The sequence below is a fragment of the Drosophila willistoni genome (genome assembly GCF_018902025.1).
Source record: "Drosophila willistoni isolate 14030-0811.24 chromosome 2R unlocalized genomic scaffold, UCI_dwil_1.1 Seg167, whole genome shotgun sequence".
NCBI classification, from domain to species: Eukaryota; Metazoa; Arthropoda; class Insecta; order Diptera; family Drosophilidae; genus Drosophila; species Drosophila willistoni.
Window position 1 is genome coordinate 5,758,220 of NW_025814050.1, and position 16,233 is coordinate 5,774,452.

The following is a 16,233-nucleotide window of genomic DNA, read 5'->3' on the forward strand; positions in this document are numbered from 1 at the left end:
TATCAAAGAAAAGGACGATAAAAAAAAACTCGAGAAATCGTAAGAAACCAGCAAAGTCAAAGAGTTGTAGGGCAAAAACATAGAAAGGGTATTGTGAGGCTCGGCTGACTATTTAATTAATTTGAGGCTGGCCTTTTGCTTGCAACTTGTAAAATAAAATAATAAAATAATCAAAAGTAAAACAGAGAGAGAGAGAGAGAGAAAAAAAAAGAAACATAAAGCAGGAAGAGAGAAACGCGTTAATTGATTTTGTTTTATTCTTTTGCCTGGCCTAAACTCTTAAGGCAAATAAAAAATAAGAGCCAAGAATGAGTGAGAGCCAAGAATAACCCCTTTAGCCCAAGTCTTTGGCAGTTTTTATTTTCTTTGTATGTTGTAGCAACAGAGGAAAATTTCAACTCCTTTTATGCTTAATTAAATATTCATCAAACACACAATGGAAAACTTTTAAATACTCATCAAGTTTGCGGCATGCGTCTTCTTTTGGGAGAGCCAAAGAAAAGGGATGAGTTCCTGTTGTCGGTCTATCTTTTGCCTTTCTTAGAGTCCTGCTCCGAGTCCTCCCAGGCCTCCCAGTCCTCCCTTCTGGCCTTCCCGTGGCATGTCCGTTCTAATCAATAACAACAAATCACCGTTTACTTTGTGTTTTAAATCCGCTCACATATGGTTTATACGTACATAAGTTTCCCTGTGGTATTCCCCTTTGGGACATTAAAAACTCATTTCCCTGCCAACTATTCGTAGCATAGACCGAAACCCAACCCCCGTTTTCTGCCTTTTCTTCTTATTGTTATTTTAACATATGCAAAAGTTTTTGCTACTACTATGTTGGTATATATCCTCACAATATATATATATGTACGTGTGTCTACAGTTCAGTTAGATAAACTTGAAATTATTCTCAAGTGTGTGCGAATGATAAAATGGATGAGAAGGTGGGTGTATAATGGGGGTGTGGCAAGTGTGTGTGAATCCATTAGAAATCACATAAAACTATGAGCATTTGTTTGCATTACCTTTTTTGACGGGGTCGAACTATAGTTCAGATCCACCCACAAGTTTTGCCTGGTCATACATGAACACATAACATCTTCAGTCAAATGGGCGTCAATATTTGCATTTGCTCAGGAATCGAAACGAAGGGAAAACTAAGAAGAACACACTATGAAAACGACCAAAAGGAAAGGGTTTAATCGGCCAATTCATTCAAGAATCTAATTCCATCCATTAATAACTGATAGATATTAAATTTAACTAAAACTGATAAATAGAAATAAATTTGAAAAATTTGCAGCCATTTGCAATAATAAGAACACTTTTTGTAGTTCTTAAGATTAACATATGTTTATCTCATGAATTTTGTATTTTATATTAACATAACATATCTCATTTAAGGGCGAATCATTAATCAAAAAATTAGGTCGTCAATATAAATAAGAATTGTAAAATGAGATAAAATTCGAAAATATGAAAAATGTAATGGGATTTCAAGATCTTCTAGCTATCGTTTTGGCAATTTCGGTTTCAGAAGAAAAATCAGGACACCGTAATATAGACTATCTTTCCTCTATCCCATCTTAAATAATGAAGAACAACTTACTTTTACTTACTAATCAAAATTCAAAATGGTATTTGGATCTCAAGAACTAGAGTTAAAGAGTGGAGATTTGAGATCAGCACAATCCAATTTAATAAACAATGAAAAAACTCCATGCAATATTACAAAAGTTCTCTATTGTTTTTCTGTGTAATCGATAATCTTTTCAAACTTGCCTCTGAGTTTTTTACTGTCTCGATTTTGGTAGGAGAGATTCTACCAGGATGTTCTACTGGATACACGTTGCTTATAGGACGTGTCTTACTTGAATTTACTGAGTAAAAAATTCGAATAATTGATTGAAAACATCGCGAATTCGACCAACTTATAGAAGTTCTCTTTCACCTATCATTTGGATAACTATTTTAACCAACACCACCTTGATGAGTATATTTTAAACCTTCTTGAAGATTCAAAGATTAAATTTTCCTTTTTGATTAAAATACGAATTGAAAAGAAGTTGTATATGATACAAAATATAAATAATAAATTATATAATAAATTGCACACGATTAATCGACAAAACTAGTCAATTACATATATATGTAAAAATATGACTCAAGAAGGATTCGAAACTTATTAAAGGAAGGGGTCTTAGACAGTTGATTCAGATCAGTCGGAGTCATTTATGATCAAAGAGTAAGCTCATCTTTGCCTATTTAATTAGAAAGATAATAATAGCTTCGGGGGCTATCAGAAATGTTAGGAAATGCTTGGTGGCCTGTTACTCAGCAGTATTCAGAATCGGATCAAAAACAGTTTTCAAGTAAGTTTTTTTTGTAGCTTACTTTTCCCCAATTTAAAACAGTTTTGTGGTCGTTTGCAGCTTACTTCTTTAGACGACGTGGCTGTATTTAAATATATATGTATAGTATATTTTTGCCTGTGATTTAGACAGCCTGCCCTTTAATGATGCAGGATTTAATCTTTAAACTCTATTTTTAATTTAGTATAATACCCATGAACAGAATCGTTGATTTTCAAAACAAAAGTCTTGATTTTTATGAAGGCTCTTCTATTTATAGTGAATTTTTTATCAATTTGAATTTGAATTGAATTTTGGTTACTGTATTGAGGTTGTTCACTCTATTGAGTTTGCTAGTTTATGTTCAAAAACTTGTTTTAATTGTTTCAAATTTACATTTATGCACATAAATCACAAAAATTTGTAATGAAATAGATAAGGTTTGGTTTTAAAAAGAGTTTGTAAGTATTTATATATTAACAAATGGGTTTTTTTTTACTGTTTTTTGTGGTATACTTTGTAAAAATTTAAGTAATCACTAGTGTCAGGTATGGCCCTTATATCGTGTGTACTTTTTATCCAGGTTCGACCATATCAAAAAAAAATTTTACTTTTTAAGCAAATTTTATTCAATCATAATTTATTATAGCTATCATTGGATTATTATCATAATTTATCAAAAATATAAGCTTTATTTGATTACTACTCAAATTCGAAAACTATTTCTTAGTATATTATAAAGTTTTTGAGTAGGTGCTCAATAACTAAATAACTAAATACCAGTATAGTAAATAACGCAATGAGGGTTAAATTGAATAGTGATAACTTCTTACTAAGCCTATTTTGAAACCCGTACCAAAACTTAATTTTTGAGTATACCCTCGATGGTATATTGATATGATTTAGTCTTCCTTTGAGGGTTTGGAAATAAAAGTGTATCTATTCCACCACCTAATGCACAACAAATCAATCGAAAACGTTTTTAATATTTCCAATGTCGCTTTTTTCCGGTCAATTTAGGAATTCAAGACCCATTCCCCAAACCCCTTTTTCGTAAACTAATTGATATTCCCCGTGTGTTTCTGTGACAGCTATCGAATCGACAGCTTTTGGTAATTGCGAAAACCCCCTCAAAGTATTTTCAGCAGAAAGCCAAGCCAAATGCAATTAACCAGCCATGACGCCCACACATTAAAATCCAAAGGGAACACGGACCCAAAAAATAACCACGATTGCCTGGCTTTTTGATGTCGCATATCCATAGGACGATTCCATCAATGCCATCATCGTCCTCTATATGGGATACATCAAACGTCGCACTCATATGTGAAATATTTGGAATATCCATAAGCATCTAGCGGGACTGAGGGCAATTACACAAATGTAATTTGCAGCTAAATGGAATGTTTTTAATGAATTTATGTACATACATATATTCCCCCCACTAAAAGAAAAGAAAAATAACTCGGGAAAAGGGTGACTACATCGTCTCTTCGGCTTCCCCCGCCTCCGACTCAAACTTGAAATTAAATCAAAAATTTTGACTATATTTAGAATTTATGTGAGCACTTTGTCAAAGACAAAACAGAAAACCATTTCTTTTGGATATTTTTTTTAGAATATACCTAAATATTTTTCTTGAGGTAGGTCAATGAACCGTTATGTGAAGATACCAATTCTCTAACCAAAAATATAATTTTAAATTTTATTTCGGCTACTTCGTTTCTCTGGGTCGCTAAGTTACACTGAAACAAAAAAATTAAATAAATCGAAATAACAAATAAAGCGATATGCTAATATTATTTATCGGGGGATCTACAAGTTCAATGTGATTTACATTTCTATAGACGACGCGAGCGAATACATATAACTATTACGTTTCAGAGAGTGAGAGAGAGAGGAAGCATTAGCTAAGCTCTATTGACCTAGAACTTGAGCTTGTTCATTCCGATCTGTTCAGATAAAAAATAATAAAACAACTTTGTCTCTGGCGAGGTTCATTTTTTACGAGTATGTGGCACTGACACTGGCATACAGGAAAAAAATAAATTATTAAGACTATTGCATAAACATTCTCATATATTTTCAAAGTCAGTGAAAAGTTTATAAAATAAGCTTTTGAGCTATGATCATTGAAAGAATACCATATCGGGTTTTAAAAATCTCTGATCAGTCTTGAAGTGGTTACATTGGAATTCTTTTAACATTAGTTGCCAAAAACTTATTTCTTATATAGTAAATTTTAATTACTGATTAGTCTTAAAGTGATTTCAATCATTACTTTTAACATTTTATAGTGTAGTGTAAAATTCTAATTAAGTACAAAGTTTTTTGTCTGTTTCGTAATCTTATTAATATTTATAAATTTATTTCAATTACTTTTTATTTAAAATAATTACCAATAAAGTCACTATGTTGTTTTTATCTCAATTTCATTATGGACAATATTTTTAGGTTATATCGAACGATATAATTTGTTTGGTGAGAATTGTTTCGAATTATCGAAGATTTACTGTCTATTTTTTATTATAATTGAATGACATTTGTAATTCAGCTGTGGTCGAAACTTTCTCGAGCTTTTACGTATTAAAGATCTTAGTAAGAATTGTAAAATAAAGTAAGCAAAGGTGTGTCATAGAAGCTTTTTTTTACCCTTTCTTCTCTCATATTTTCTAATTACTCAAGTTTATCACGTTTATGGTCTGAGAGTTTACGTCATTTCCATTACTTATATTGCAATACTTTGTAGGTTTTTGCCATTAAAAATGATTACCATTATGTCGACGCAATTTTGCAAGGCTTAATCACTGCCCATTGACTTTTAGTACTTTATTTTATTACTTCACCTTTTGTTTTTGAAATAAATAAATATATTGTTATAAGAACTTCGATGAATGTTCAATCTACATGAAGTAAGTGCCAAAATAATTATTTGAATTTCTCGATTTTAGAAACACTTAATGAAATTTTTCTTAATACAGTATTTAGGACAACTAATTATAGATCTATTTACATTTTTGAAACACAATTTTTGTTAAAAACATTTAAAACATTTTGATTTTTAAAATTCAATGAGACATGTTCATATTTCTATCTTTTTTTTGTATAATCTTTTTGAAATTTTTTAAAGAATTTGTAGGTTAGTGTACCTCGAGGTATATATTGATCTTCTTAGATTTCGCTTCTACTTGGTATGATATCTTTCCTATTTTAAAAAAACTCTTAAAAACTTGTAGGCTAGTGTAGATCAAACTGGGAGGTAAGTAATGTAAATAGTTTTCTTTCCCCTCTCTCTCTCTCTCTTTAACTTTAGCCGGAACTAACGTAATTTCCCCGCGAAGCTTTAAAAATAAATCAAGTCCATCTCTAATATGCAACGTCATAACCCAGAGAGCAACAGAGAATCTCTCTGTCGAGAGAGCAGATTGTAAGAGCTGACGACATTGCCAGCGTCATGATCGACGGCAGCTTGGAGATATTTGGGTCCAGGTATAAAAGCTACAGTTCGAATGCGTTTCGGAATCAGTTGTTAATATGAATCAGGCCTCACTCTATCAGCACTCGAACCAAGTGCAGCGACACGATGCCAAATTGGTATTGGATGAGTATGCCTCCTCGCTGCAATGGCGTCCAGATGGTCAGGATAAGCTGCTGGATGTCGGCTCCGGTTCGGGTAATGTGCTGATGGACTTTGTGAGGCCTCTGATGCCGCAGAAGGCACAACTGGTGGGCACCGACATATCCACTCAAATGGTTGGTTTTGCCAGCAAATTCTATCATCAGGATCCGAGTACGCAATTCAAAGTCCTTGACATTGGCTCCGATCACTTGCCCAAGGAGCTGAGGGGAAAATTTGATCATGTCACCTCCTTCTATTGTTTGCATTGGGTACAAAATTTACGTGCAGCTGTGACTAATATACACAATTTGTTGCGAAACGACGAAGGTGGCGATTGCCTTCTAGTATTTCTGGCCTCCAATCCTGTGTATGAAGTGTACAAGATCTTGCGTACTCAATCCAAATGGTCGGCATATATGCATGATGTGGAGAGGTTCATATCACCCCTGCACTACAGTTCCAATCCTGGAGAGGAATTCAGTGAACTGCTCAACGAGGTGGGCTTTGTGCAGCACAATGTAGAAGTACGCAATGAGGTCTTTGTCTACGAAGGCGTAAGGACTCTGAAGAGTAAGTTCATCAACCAAATTAATGGAAAACATTGAACACCAAAGCCTTTTTTGCTCTTCACTTGCAGACAACTTCAAGGCCATTTGCCCGTTTTTGGATCGGATGCCTGTAAATTTGCATGAGGAATTCCTCGATGATTATATGGATGTGGTCAACTCAATGAACCTACAAGAGGGAAATCAAGAGAATGAAGATGATCAGCGTTTTATATCGGCCTATAAACTGGTTGTGGCCTATGCTCGTAAATTACCTGCTTTTGTCAATAGTGTTTTAGCCGATACCATGAGACCTCAAAAAAGTGCCAAGGGTTTGGATTAGATCCTTTGTAAAATAATTATCTAGAAATGCCAAAAATAGAATAGAAGTTTAGTGTAGAAATTTATTTTAAAACTCAGGAAAATGGCTATTGCCTTTACATACTTAAATTGTTATTCCTAAAAATGTAATGTAGTTTTATTAGTAATTAACAAAAAATACAATATTCATTCTGGGAATACTTGCTTTTTGTTGCATAAATTTTAACTTAAAAAAAGGTTTTTCTGAACATGTTTAATTAATGGATTTGAAGCATTATCTTATTAATTATAATGGTATAAAATGTTTTAATCCTATTCCAATTACGAACCAAACTCCATATGATGTATCTAATATCTAGTATTTGTATCTTCTCTTTGGAGAATTACAGCAACTTATCGGCCTCCGAATCCTGAGTAGAACTGGCTGGAACCTGAGTATTAAATGTTGCGTAATCGGCAGCCATGCCATCGCTTTGGCTTAAGATCTGAGACTGAAGCGAATAATTGGAATCACATAGAGTCATGGATTCCGAATTGATCTCATCGATGGCAAGAAGCCAGTCAGTTTGCTGGTTCTTTTGGGGCAAAGGCGCCGCCTGAACACCTGCTTCTTGCGTATTATCATCATCGCCAATGCCATCTACGTCATATAGTTCAATAATAGACGAATTAACATCTCCTGGCTCGGTTTTAGGTGGATTCTCCAAAAGCTTCTGACGCTCCAGCTGTTTCTTCCAACGATCAAGCCGCAAATTGTTATCTTTTTTGAGCTCGCAATGATTAATATACTGATGTCTAGCGACAACATCGTCCGGATAGGGCACTACCATGTGACGCTTGATGGCCTTGATCAACATTGCATTAACGAAACGATAGGATTTGTTGGTCAGGCTTCCCTTTGCGTCCAACCGCTTTTTGGCATCGTATACGCAATTGACGTACGCCATATTCACCCGTACTTTGGTCCGCAGGCAGAGCTGCCGTTCCTCTTCCGGGGTATACTCGCGTCTTAAATCTTCCTCGGTCACTTTCTGTAATAGAAACTACATAGATAGTTCTGTTCTTTGTGCCAATAAACCGAGATTATGTACTTACTGTCTTCTCAATTATATGGCGTACGAATTCCAGGTTATCATCAGTGGCCTTACTCAAGATTAAACTTTCTTCCTCCTCCTGGTGGAGTCGAAGAATCTCCCATGAATCCAAAAGCGACATTTCGCATTCAAAACTTTACACAAAATTTCTTTAAATATTTCACGTGTTGACAGCTTGACTGAGATTGTGCACTTTATTATCGTTATCGATTCACGATTATTTTACAGTTGGCAACTCTGCTCAACAAAACAAGAAGAGGAAAAGAAATGAAAAAACCATATTGTTCTCTTTCACACTATGATTTTGGGATTACCATGAGTGTGAAAGAGAAAGAAAACAGTATAAATACAAACTGTGATCCAAAGCTAATACAACTTTCAGTGAATTAGATAAAAAACGACTAATATATAAAATTGATCATTTAGACAGATTAAAGAACATAAATGCAATATTAAAACTGTAAGATTACCATTAATTTTAATGATACATACATTTACTAAATAAGTTCCTATATTTTAGAGACTCGAATAAATGAAAATACTTACATATGTATGTATGTATGTATAGTAGAAACTGACATACATACATATGTATGTAGGTATGTAAATAAAAACAGCTGTCGAATTGACTCAGGAATACCCTGTACGTACATAGAAAACGAAATATAGTTGGTCCTCGATTATCCGGGACGGTCGGGACCAGAGCCATCACGGAAAATCGAAAAACCGCAAAAATTTCACGTACATACCTACATATCTTTAAGTCCCGCGCACTGACCTTAAAAATATGTAATATGTGTATAGACGCGTGTTTCACATTGATTGCTAACTATAACGGGGAAGCCCCGAATTCGTTATTATTTTAGAAAAAAATGTTCGTTTAAAATCACGGATAATAGGGCTAATCACGGTTAACAGTGAGAATGAAACAAATTCAACTTCATCCCGGATAATAGGGGTGCTACTGTCAGGAAAAACTACTTAACTTTTAGGGCTATTTTTTATCCGATTTTATGAAATTTAGCTAACCGATAGATTTTAAAAATTAATATAAAGTCCTGTAAAAAATGTCCTGTAATAAATTATTACAATTCATATTAATCAAAATTATTGATTTTAAGTTTTTAAAGTTTTTGAAATTTAGGTGTTTAGGCCAACAGACAGATGGCTCGATTGATTTGTCTATTGATGTAGATCAGTAACATTTGGGGGTGGAAAATGCATATTTCTGTCCTGTATTCCAGTTATTAAAATATTGAAAATTAAAGATACATATTTAATTAGAAATCTATTTAAAATGTGTAAATTTATTTATTTTTATTCTAATTGAATTTACCTATGATTTCACTTTACTAATTAAACTTTGTACGTATTCTAGACGGGGGATGTTCTTAACCTTACCTGAACTCTGTGAATCATTATTTTGTCTTATAATTATTATTCATTCAATTAAGTATGCGGATTTTTATATTATTACACAGAAAAAGTTGTATTATTGAATAGTCTAGCCTAAGAACCCCGAAATTAAGTGACAAATAGGTTCAAATAGAATTGAGTAAATATTAATCACTCACTGCTCAGTTGCTCGCTTGTTCAGTTACTTAGCAAAAGCATTCTGACTTTAATTTTGATAAATACGAGGAACAAAAAAGAACACTTTGGAGAGAGCATGTTCAATTGCTCAGATTAGTGAACAACTTATTTTTTGTTCACTCAACTTTAGTCACAAATGACAAACTATAAAATTGTGAATTATATTTATTTATTTATGCAATAATTTAATAGCAAAATACCTGCATTTAAATGAAAATTTATTATTATAATTGAGTTTCTTAATTTAACAAACATCTCCCTACCAAATGCTCGAACCTCACCCAATGATATTTCTAGTTTGGCAACTTTTCATGTGATTACGAGTGTATATCATTTGCGTGTTAGTTTATTTTATTTCACATTTCTCCCCTTACAAATGTTAGATCAATGGAATTACATGGCTTTTGTAACACTTTTCCTGTCCTATACGTAACACAATAGAGTCAATTAGAATTTTATATTTCATATGTGATATATGTGAATGAATATACATACATACATATAAATATATATGTGATTAAAGGCAGATTCAAAGTAAGCTACAATTTGTTGATTGATAATTGCCTGCCACTGACAGAACTAATTATTAAAGAATATAACTCAACAGATATATAGTCAGTTGACTCATTCCATAAAGCGCTACGTCACGGCACTTTACTCCACTCCACTCCACTCCGACCGATTTGTTCAGCATTTGGAAACACACACATTCGCGATTGTTTTAGCGATTCCCAAGTGATTTCAGCGACCACCCGCTGAAAGGGTTGAAAATGAACAATTTTAATTGTGTTTCCATTTACGGACATACATATACATATACATATATATATATAGAAGTTTTCTTGGAATTTTCAAAGTTCAGTTATTATGAGACGCGATGCTCGTTTTTTGCCAAAATGTTGATCCAACTCACACACACACACACAACAGAGCCATGTCATTTATCAAGCAAAGGGATGAGGCAAAGGCGTGAGTTTGTCTAGCTTCCAGGCAATTGGCAAGCGGTAGTCAAGGTCCTGATGCTGACTTCTGAGTGCCTCCATTCCTCTCTGGTTGTTGTTAATGGTGGCGTCGTTGGTGGTGGTGGTGGATTGAAAAGTAGTAAATGTTTGTCTTAATCTTTGATTTTTGTTTTTGAGGCAAATGTAAACGACAGGAATTAATTTAGATAAATGATTTCTCAAGTGCTGTAGCGAGAGACGACTTCAGACCGATTTGCCGCCTGTCAGTCATCACACAGACGATTTGTAAATCGCCTTCCACCTCCACCCGCCCCTTTAAACCCCATCTACAAAACAGAGTCTCACAAATTGTTTTCGCAAACAAATTTACGTATTGAAATTTGATTTATTTGTTAATTTGTTTGTAATGAATTTTCCGTTTGCTTCGTTGCTTGGCCCTAGGCTCTGGGGTTTGGGATATTTTTTGGGGCTGTTGGCATAGCGGAAGGAACTTCATCTCCATTTCCAGTTCCTGGCTGTAGCTGTTTTTGGTGGTCCTTTAATTGCCCTGTTCCTGGCATTTTGGTTTTTTCTTTTCTTTTTGTTACTCGCCGTTTGCATTGCATCATTTGTTTAGCTAATTTTCTTAAGGCATTACATTTTTGTGCTTTGGCTTGGAAATAACATTTCAGAGAATTCAGATGACTGCCTCCTACAGATACAAATATATTTAATAGCATATATATAAAGCTAGATCTACATAGATTAAGGAAACATTTAACGATGCAGGTTTAGAGCAAATTGAATGTGGAAGTGGTGGCAAATTTAATATATGACAAATTTGTTCCAGATTGATTCAAAACCTATGTGATTTCGAAAGTATAGAAAAGCTTTCTGAACATTTTCAAATATCCTTTTGAATTAAAATTTCATTTATTGATAGTTTCATGTGATTGCTTACCTTATTTGGACCTTGGATAGAGAAAATATCAATCAACAAATCATTCATCTGTTTTTTTTTGTTTAACAAACATTAAAGATAAGAAATGTGTGTAATTCAACTTATTTGCATTTAATGCTAACATATACATGTTAATTAAATCCTTTGTCGTGGAGGGTATGGGATCTTATCCCCAATAATTTTATATTTTAATTCCAATAATTTTATAATATTTATTGATTATAATACAAATAATCAAGCTACAAAACGACTGTGTTCCATCACGATCAATAAGAATGAATCGACCAAACAGAAAGAGAATAGTGGCTGGCGGCTTATAAACATGCTGTCAATAATACCAACTATCTAAACTCCGACATGTGCGATCGGCATGTTCCCACATAGCAACATACTCTTATTAGAAATATTAGGATTTAACTTGACAATGACCTGTGCTCACATAACAGCATAGTTATAATATATAGCGCAAGTTATAATATATATATATTTCACCCATAGGGTGAAATGGTATATTAAAGTCGCCAAAATGCATGTAACAGGCAGAAGGAAGCATCTCCGACCCCACAAAGTATATATATTCTTGATCACGATCAACAGCCGAGTTGATGTAGTCAAATTTTTGCAACGCCCCTTTCCGCCCCCGCAATTTAAAAAAAGCGTTTATCTCAAAAACTATTCCAGCTAGAGACACCATATTTGGTATGTATATTCGCTTAGTAAGTGCACACATTTTGTATGTATAAAAATTTTGCCACGCCCTTTTCCGCCCCCGTAATTTGAAAAACTTGATTATATTCCGTATTTTTTTACCTTATGCAATCAAATTTGGCACACTTAAATTTAATACTAAAATCTAGCAAAATACCAAATTTGATCAAAATCGGACAAAAAACAGTCGAGTTATGCATATAAACGTTTTTCCATAAGGCCGAAGTTGGCCGTTGTCTGCTGGGGGCGCTAGGGTGCTCGTATGATTGAGTGAGCGAGATACTAAGATATGCTTGTAAGAAGCATGTGAAAATGCATTTGTTTAATAAAGTTGAAATATTTGCTTTACTGGTGTATGGTATACCTAAGTCGGCGAGACGACTTACTTCATTATGTTTCGAATGCATATGAATCCCAATTCTATGTAAAATATGTGTGATTATTGTATCATCGGAATATTCTGGTCTGTGGCTCAAGTGGGACGGACCTACTCAAACTACAATCTTGTTGATTCATGTAAAATGGAATTTTGATTGCTATATATTTTTACAAACCAATCAATCCAATTTTGCTTTGATTTAGACTTTAAAAGAAATTTCTTACCTGAAATTTGACTTACATTACGAAATATAAAGAGAATTGTCAAAATTGGTCAAAAAGTGTACATTTTTTGACTTTATACCACAAATAATCAAAGTCTGGACTCAATCAAATAGATTGTGGCCTAATCTCAATAGATTGACCAATGTCAGCATGATTCATTTCGAAATTTTTCTAATTATGGAAAAATTGTGAAAAGCCATATTTTTATTTTTTATTAAAAAAAAAAGGTAAGAAACTCTTTAAGCAAGTAAATTTACTTTCGACTCTAATTTTATTTCTATGCTGAAGAGAAGAAGGGAAGGGACTATCTATTTAATAACTCTTCCAGAAAGTGGCAATTATAAAAAGAATGTAAAGAAATAAATTTGTGAAAATTACTAAGAGAGAAAAATAAACAAAAGTGTGGATATATAATAATTTGGCTTTTGGTTGTTGTTGTCTGTAAGCATATCATGTGAGAAAGGTTTTTTTTTTTTTTTGTTTTATTAAAAATGCAACACTAACGAGATGCCTTTGTTTTTAAATGCCAGAAGCAGAGCTTTTTCATGTCTCTCTCCTTCTACGGCAAACCCATTTTCCCGCTACTTTTCCTCCACTTGCCACTTTTCATTTGATGCTGTCCTTTGCCTGGTTAAATAAGAATTTTAATAAATTATATTGTAATATGACAAAAACGCCTGAGTGGGCGTCTGTCGACTCTCTCTGTGTCTGTGCTTGTGTGGGAGTGTGAGAGTGGGCGTGGTTAATTGTATAATACAAAAGAGTTGCCACGCCCCCTGCCTCCGCGTGTGTGTGTGTGTTCCTAGGCATTGCTTATAAATTTTTCAACTAAAAATTCTTGAAATAAAAAAATTGCCAACAAAACTGAACAGAAAGAAAAAAAATTCTAGAAAAATTTTTACCAACTTTTTGAGCTAATTATGGGCATCAAGGGAACTTATAACTCTCTATAAAGAAAACCTTGTGGGAATTATGCCTGCTTAATCCTTTTTTTTTCTTTTCCAGATTTCCGTACTTCATTACGTTTTCGTAGCTTTGTTGGTTTTTTTTTTTTTTGCTTTTCTTTTTTTTGTTTTTGTTTGGTTTATTTTAATTTCATTTTATGATTTAACTTTACACCTGCTTGAAAAACGACACAAGGACTACTTCAATTAAAAACCCCAAAAGCCTTTCGTTGTATGTATGTGTGTGTTTGTGCGTATCCTGAGCCCAGGCACTTAAGTGCCTTTTTAACTCCTTTTTTCGTCTAAGGTGTGAGTTAAAATTTCTCGTCTTTGGCCCAAAATTATGTTCACTCCACAAAACAAAACAGAGTGAAACCAAAAAAAAAAAAACCAAAAAGGGACAACAGTAATATGAAGATTTCTCTCTTCCTGCCGGGTCAAGGGTTCGACAGTTTTGCCGAACCAACTAAAGGGGAAGGCTTACCATCCTCGTGGTCGTCAACGTCCAACACTTCGTTGAGTTGAGAGCAAATCTTCATGTAATCGGATAAGGTAATTGGAGGCTTTGTCTAGACATTAAGTGTACATAGTAAATTTATTTAACCCACAGTTTTTGTGTTTTTATGCCAAAGATGAACAACTGTATACAGTGGGGTACATTAAGAGAATTCTTATAACTCAATGGGGTATAGACAGATATCTCACCAAGTTCTCAATGTTCCCTTCAAGGTTGTTTCTTATTAATAACTAGAAAACACATTTGGAACTAAAAAACACATTTTTAAAAAGATATATATAAATATTGCTAACAAAGAAGAATCTTCCAGTGAAAAAAAGCTCTCAAAAGGTGGCTACAAGTCCATGGAATCTACATATTTCAAAGCACTTTAAACTGTTCAAACAATCTATATTGAATGTTTTTCAAATCCTTTTCATATACTCGCCAAACAAACATCAATGCTTCATTGAATAAGACTTGAGAAGAAATGAATAACAACTTAAAATTAAATTTGAAAATGTTTATGTTTGGGATATAGTTATATTTTAACTGCGTCTTAAAAAATAAAGTATTCAAACATAATGATGTGAGTCTTTTTCATTGTTTAACTTAATATATTATTACATATAGTTTGCTCTTAAATAAACTATATAACCAAATGATAACTAAACTCCTTAATATACCTACCAAAAGTTAAAAACATATAAATTCTGTGAAAAGTTGTTGTCCATTTAAGATCTTTTAGTTACATCTTGGAGCACTTTTATAGTTTCTCTAACAATTTTCTAGCAAATCCATCTTAACCACGGTGACTTTTGCAACATACGCCTGCAATGCTCTTGCAAAATTTTTGCATACTTTTGGGGGGAAACCTCACGCGTAGCTGCAAAAGTTTTCTATTGAGAGAGGCAACACATGGCGCCGGTTACCCATAGTTTTGACCTAAGAACAGATGCAAGTTGGTCCTTTTTTGGTATACGGCGACGACGGCTTTTAATAAATCGATTTAAATTTCTGATCATATTTTCATCTCTGGAGAAATTTAATAGTTTTTTGCAATAACATTTTGTGTGCAGGGACTGCAGCGACTACAGCAGCAAGAGCGAGGCAACTGCCAAAAAACTATACGAACTAAAATAATAACAGAGGCAACAAACTTGCCAAGTGGAAAGGTTGCTCGGATGGCGTATGGTATGAGAGTCATGGAGCGAAGGAAGGTAGAGGACCAAGTCCAAACAAAGAAACTGTAAAGTTTACGGGTCACAGACACACAGACAGGCACACTCGTGCAAAGGAACTGTGCAGGATTCCCAGGACTCTCGACTGGTCTATGCAACTTCCTGCAGCTTGGGCAATAAAATTACTTTAGCCCATAAGTATGCTACAGTTTTGTTGGCAGCAAGTGCGGCAAATAGTTGAATAGCCACGCCCCCCACCACAAGCCAGCAAAGCGCGCACACACACACCGACACACAAACACAACACACACATCATAATTAATGCAAAGCTGGTAAATGTATGCAACACCTGCGGTTTTGTTTAAAACGACCACAAAAGCATTTACCCACCAAAAACCCTTTCCAACCAACCCCCACCATCCCACCACCCATCTACTTTTTAACCTGCAATCGTTTGCCTTCCTCCCTTCGACCCAAAGTCGCTGACATTTTATGTTTATTTAATTGCTAACGCTGCCTAGAAGTAGGCAATGAAATTTCAATTCCAATTTCAATACGTTTTGTTGCCCCTTTTCAATTTCAATTTGGCCCAAAGCATAAATAAAGGGAAAAACCTAAATAAAAATGCCAAATTGAATTTCAATTTCATGTGGCATATTCTTGCGGTCAACTGGCCAACAAGGGTCAGGGTGCAACTGTCGCCGCAGAAGATGATGAGGCATTTTTTCTTTCCCATTTTTGCGGTGATATGAGATGAGGTATTTATGTATTTTGCATTTTTAGCATGTCTCATATGTGGTCGAATATTAAACTATATATATAATTATGTCATTTACCAATTGCCAATTGTTTTTAATTTCTTTTTCCTTACAGTTTTGTTTCATA

General features: G+C 34.0%; 2 protein-coding genes across 2 annotated transcripts; one reads left to right on the forward strand and one right to left on the reverse strand.

The window, feature by feature from the left end:
• The first annotated feature begins 5,861 nt into the window (after positions 1-5,861).
• LOC6643814 (juvenile hormone acid O-methyltransferase) lies at positions 5,862-7,025 on the forward strand. The gene is made up of 2 exons (XM_002066830.3): positions 5,862-6,531; positions 6,599-7,025. The coding sequence occupies exons 1-2, from the start codon at positions 5,877-5,879 to the stop codon at positions 6,847-6,849; spliced, it is 906 nt and encodes a 301-aa protein (XP_002066866.1). The 5' UTR covers positions 5,862-5,876; the 3' UTR covers positions 6,850-7,025.
• Positions 7,026-7,047: 22 nt separating this feature from the next.
• Positions 7,048-8,115, reverse strand: LOC6643815 (telomere-binding protein cav). The gene is made up of 2 exons (XM_002066831.3): positions 7,923-8,115; positions 7,048-7,858 (listed from the first exon to the last, which is right to left on the reverse strand). The coding sequence occupies exons 1-2, from the start codon at positions 8,040-8,042 to the stop codon at positions 7,211-7,213; spliced, it is 768 nt and encodes a 255-aa protein (XP_002066867.1). The 5' UTR covers positions 8,043-8,115; the 3' UTR covers positions 7,048-7,210.
• Between the last annotated feature and the right edge of the window lie 8,118 nt (positions 8,116-16,233).

Excerpts from the sequence above, each read along its gene's own strand:
- LOC6643814 (XM_002066830.3), top strand. The coding sequence starts at position 5,877 with ATGAATCAGGCCTCACTCTATCAGCACTCGAACCAAGTGCAGCGACAC. Across the intron at positions 6,532-6,598 it reads AGGCGTAAGGACTCTGAAGA|ACAACTTCAAGGCCATTTGC; the intron begins GTAAGTTCATCA and ends CTTCACTTGCAG.
- LOC6643815 (XM_002066831.3), bottom strand. The coding sequence starts at position 8,042 with ATGTCGCTTTTGGATTCATGGGAGATTCTTCGACTCCACCAGGAGGAG. Across the intron at positions 7,859-7,922 it reads GCCATATAATTGAGAAGACA|AAAGTGACCGAGGAAGATTT; the intron begins GTAAGTACATAA and ends TTTCTATTACAG.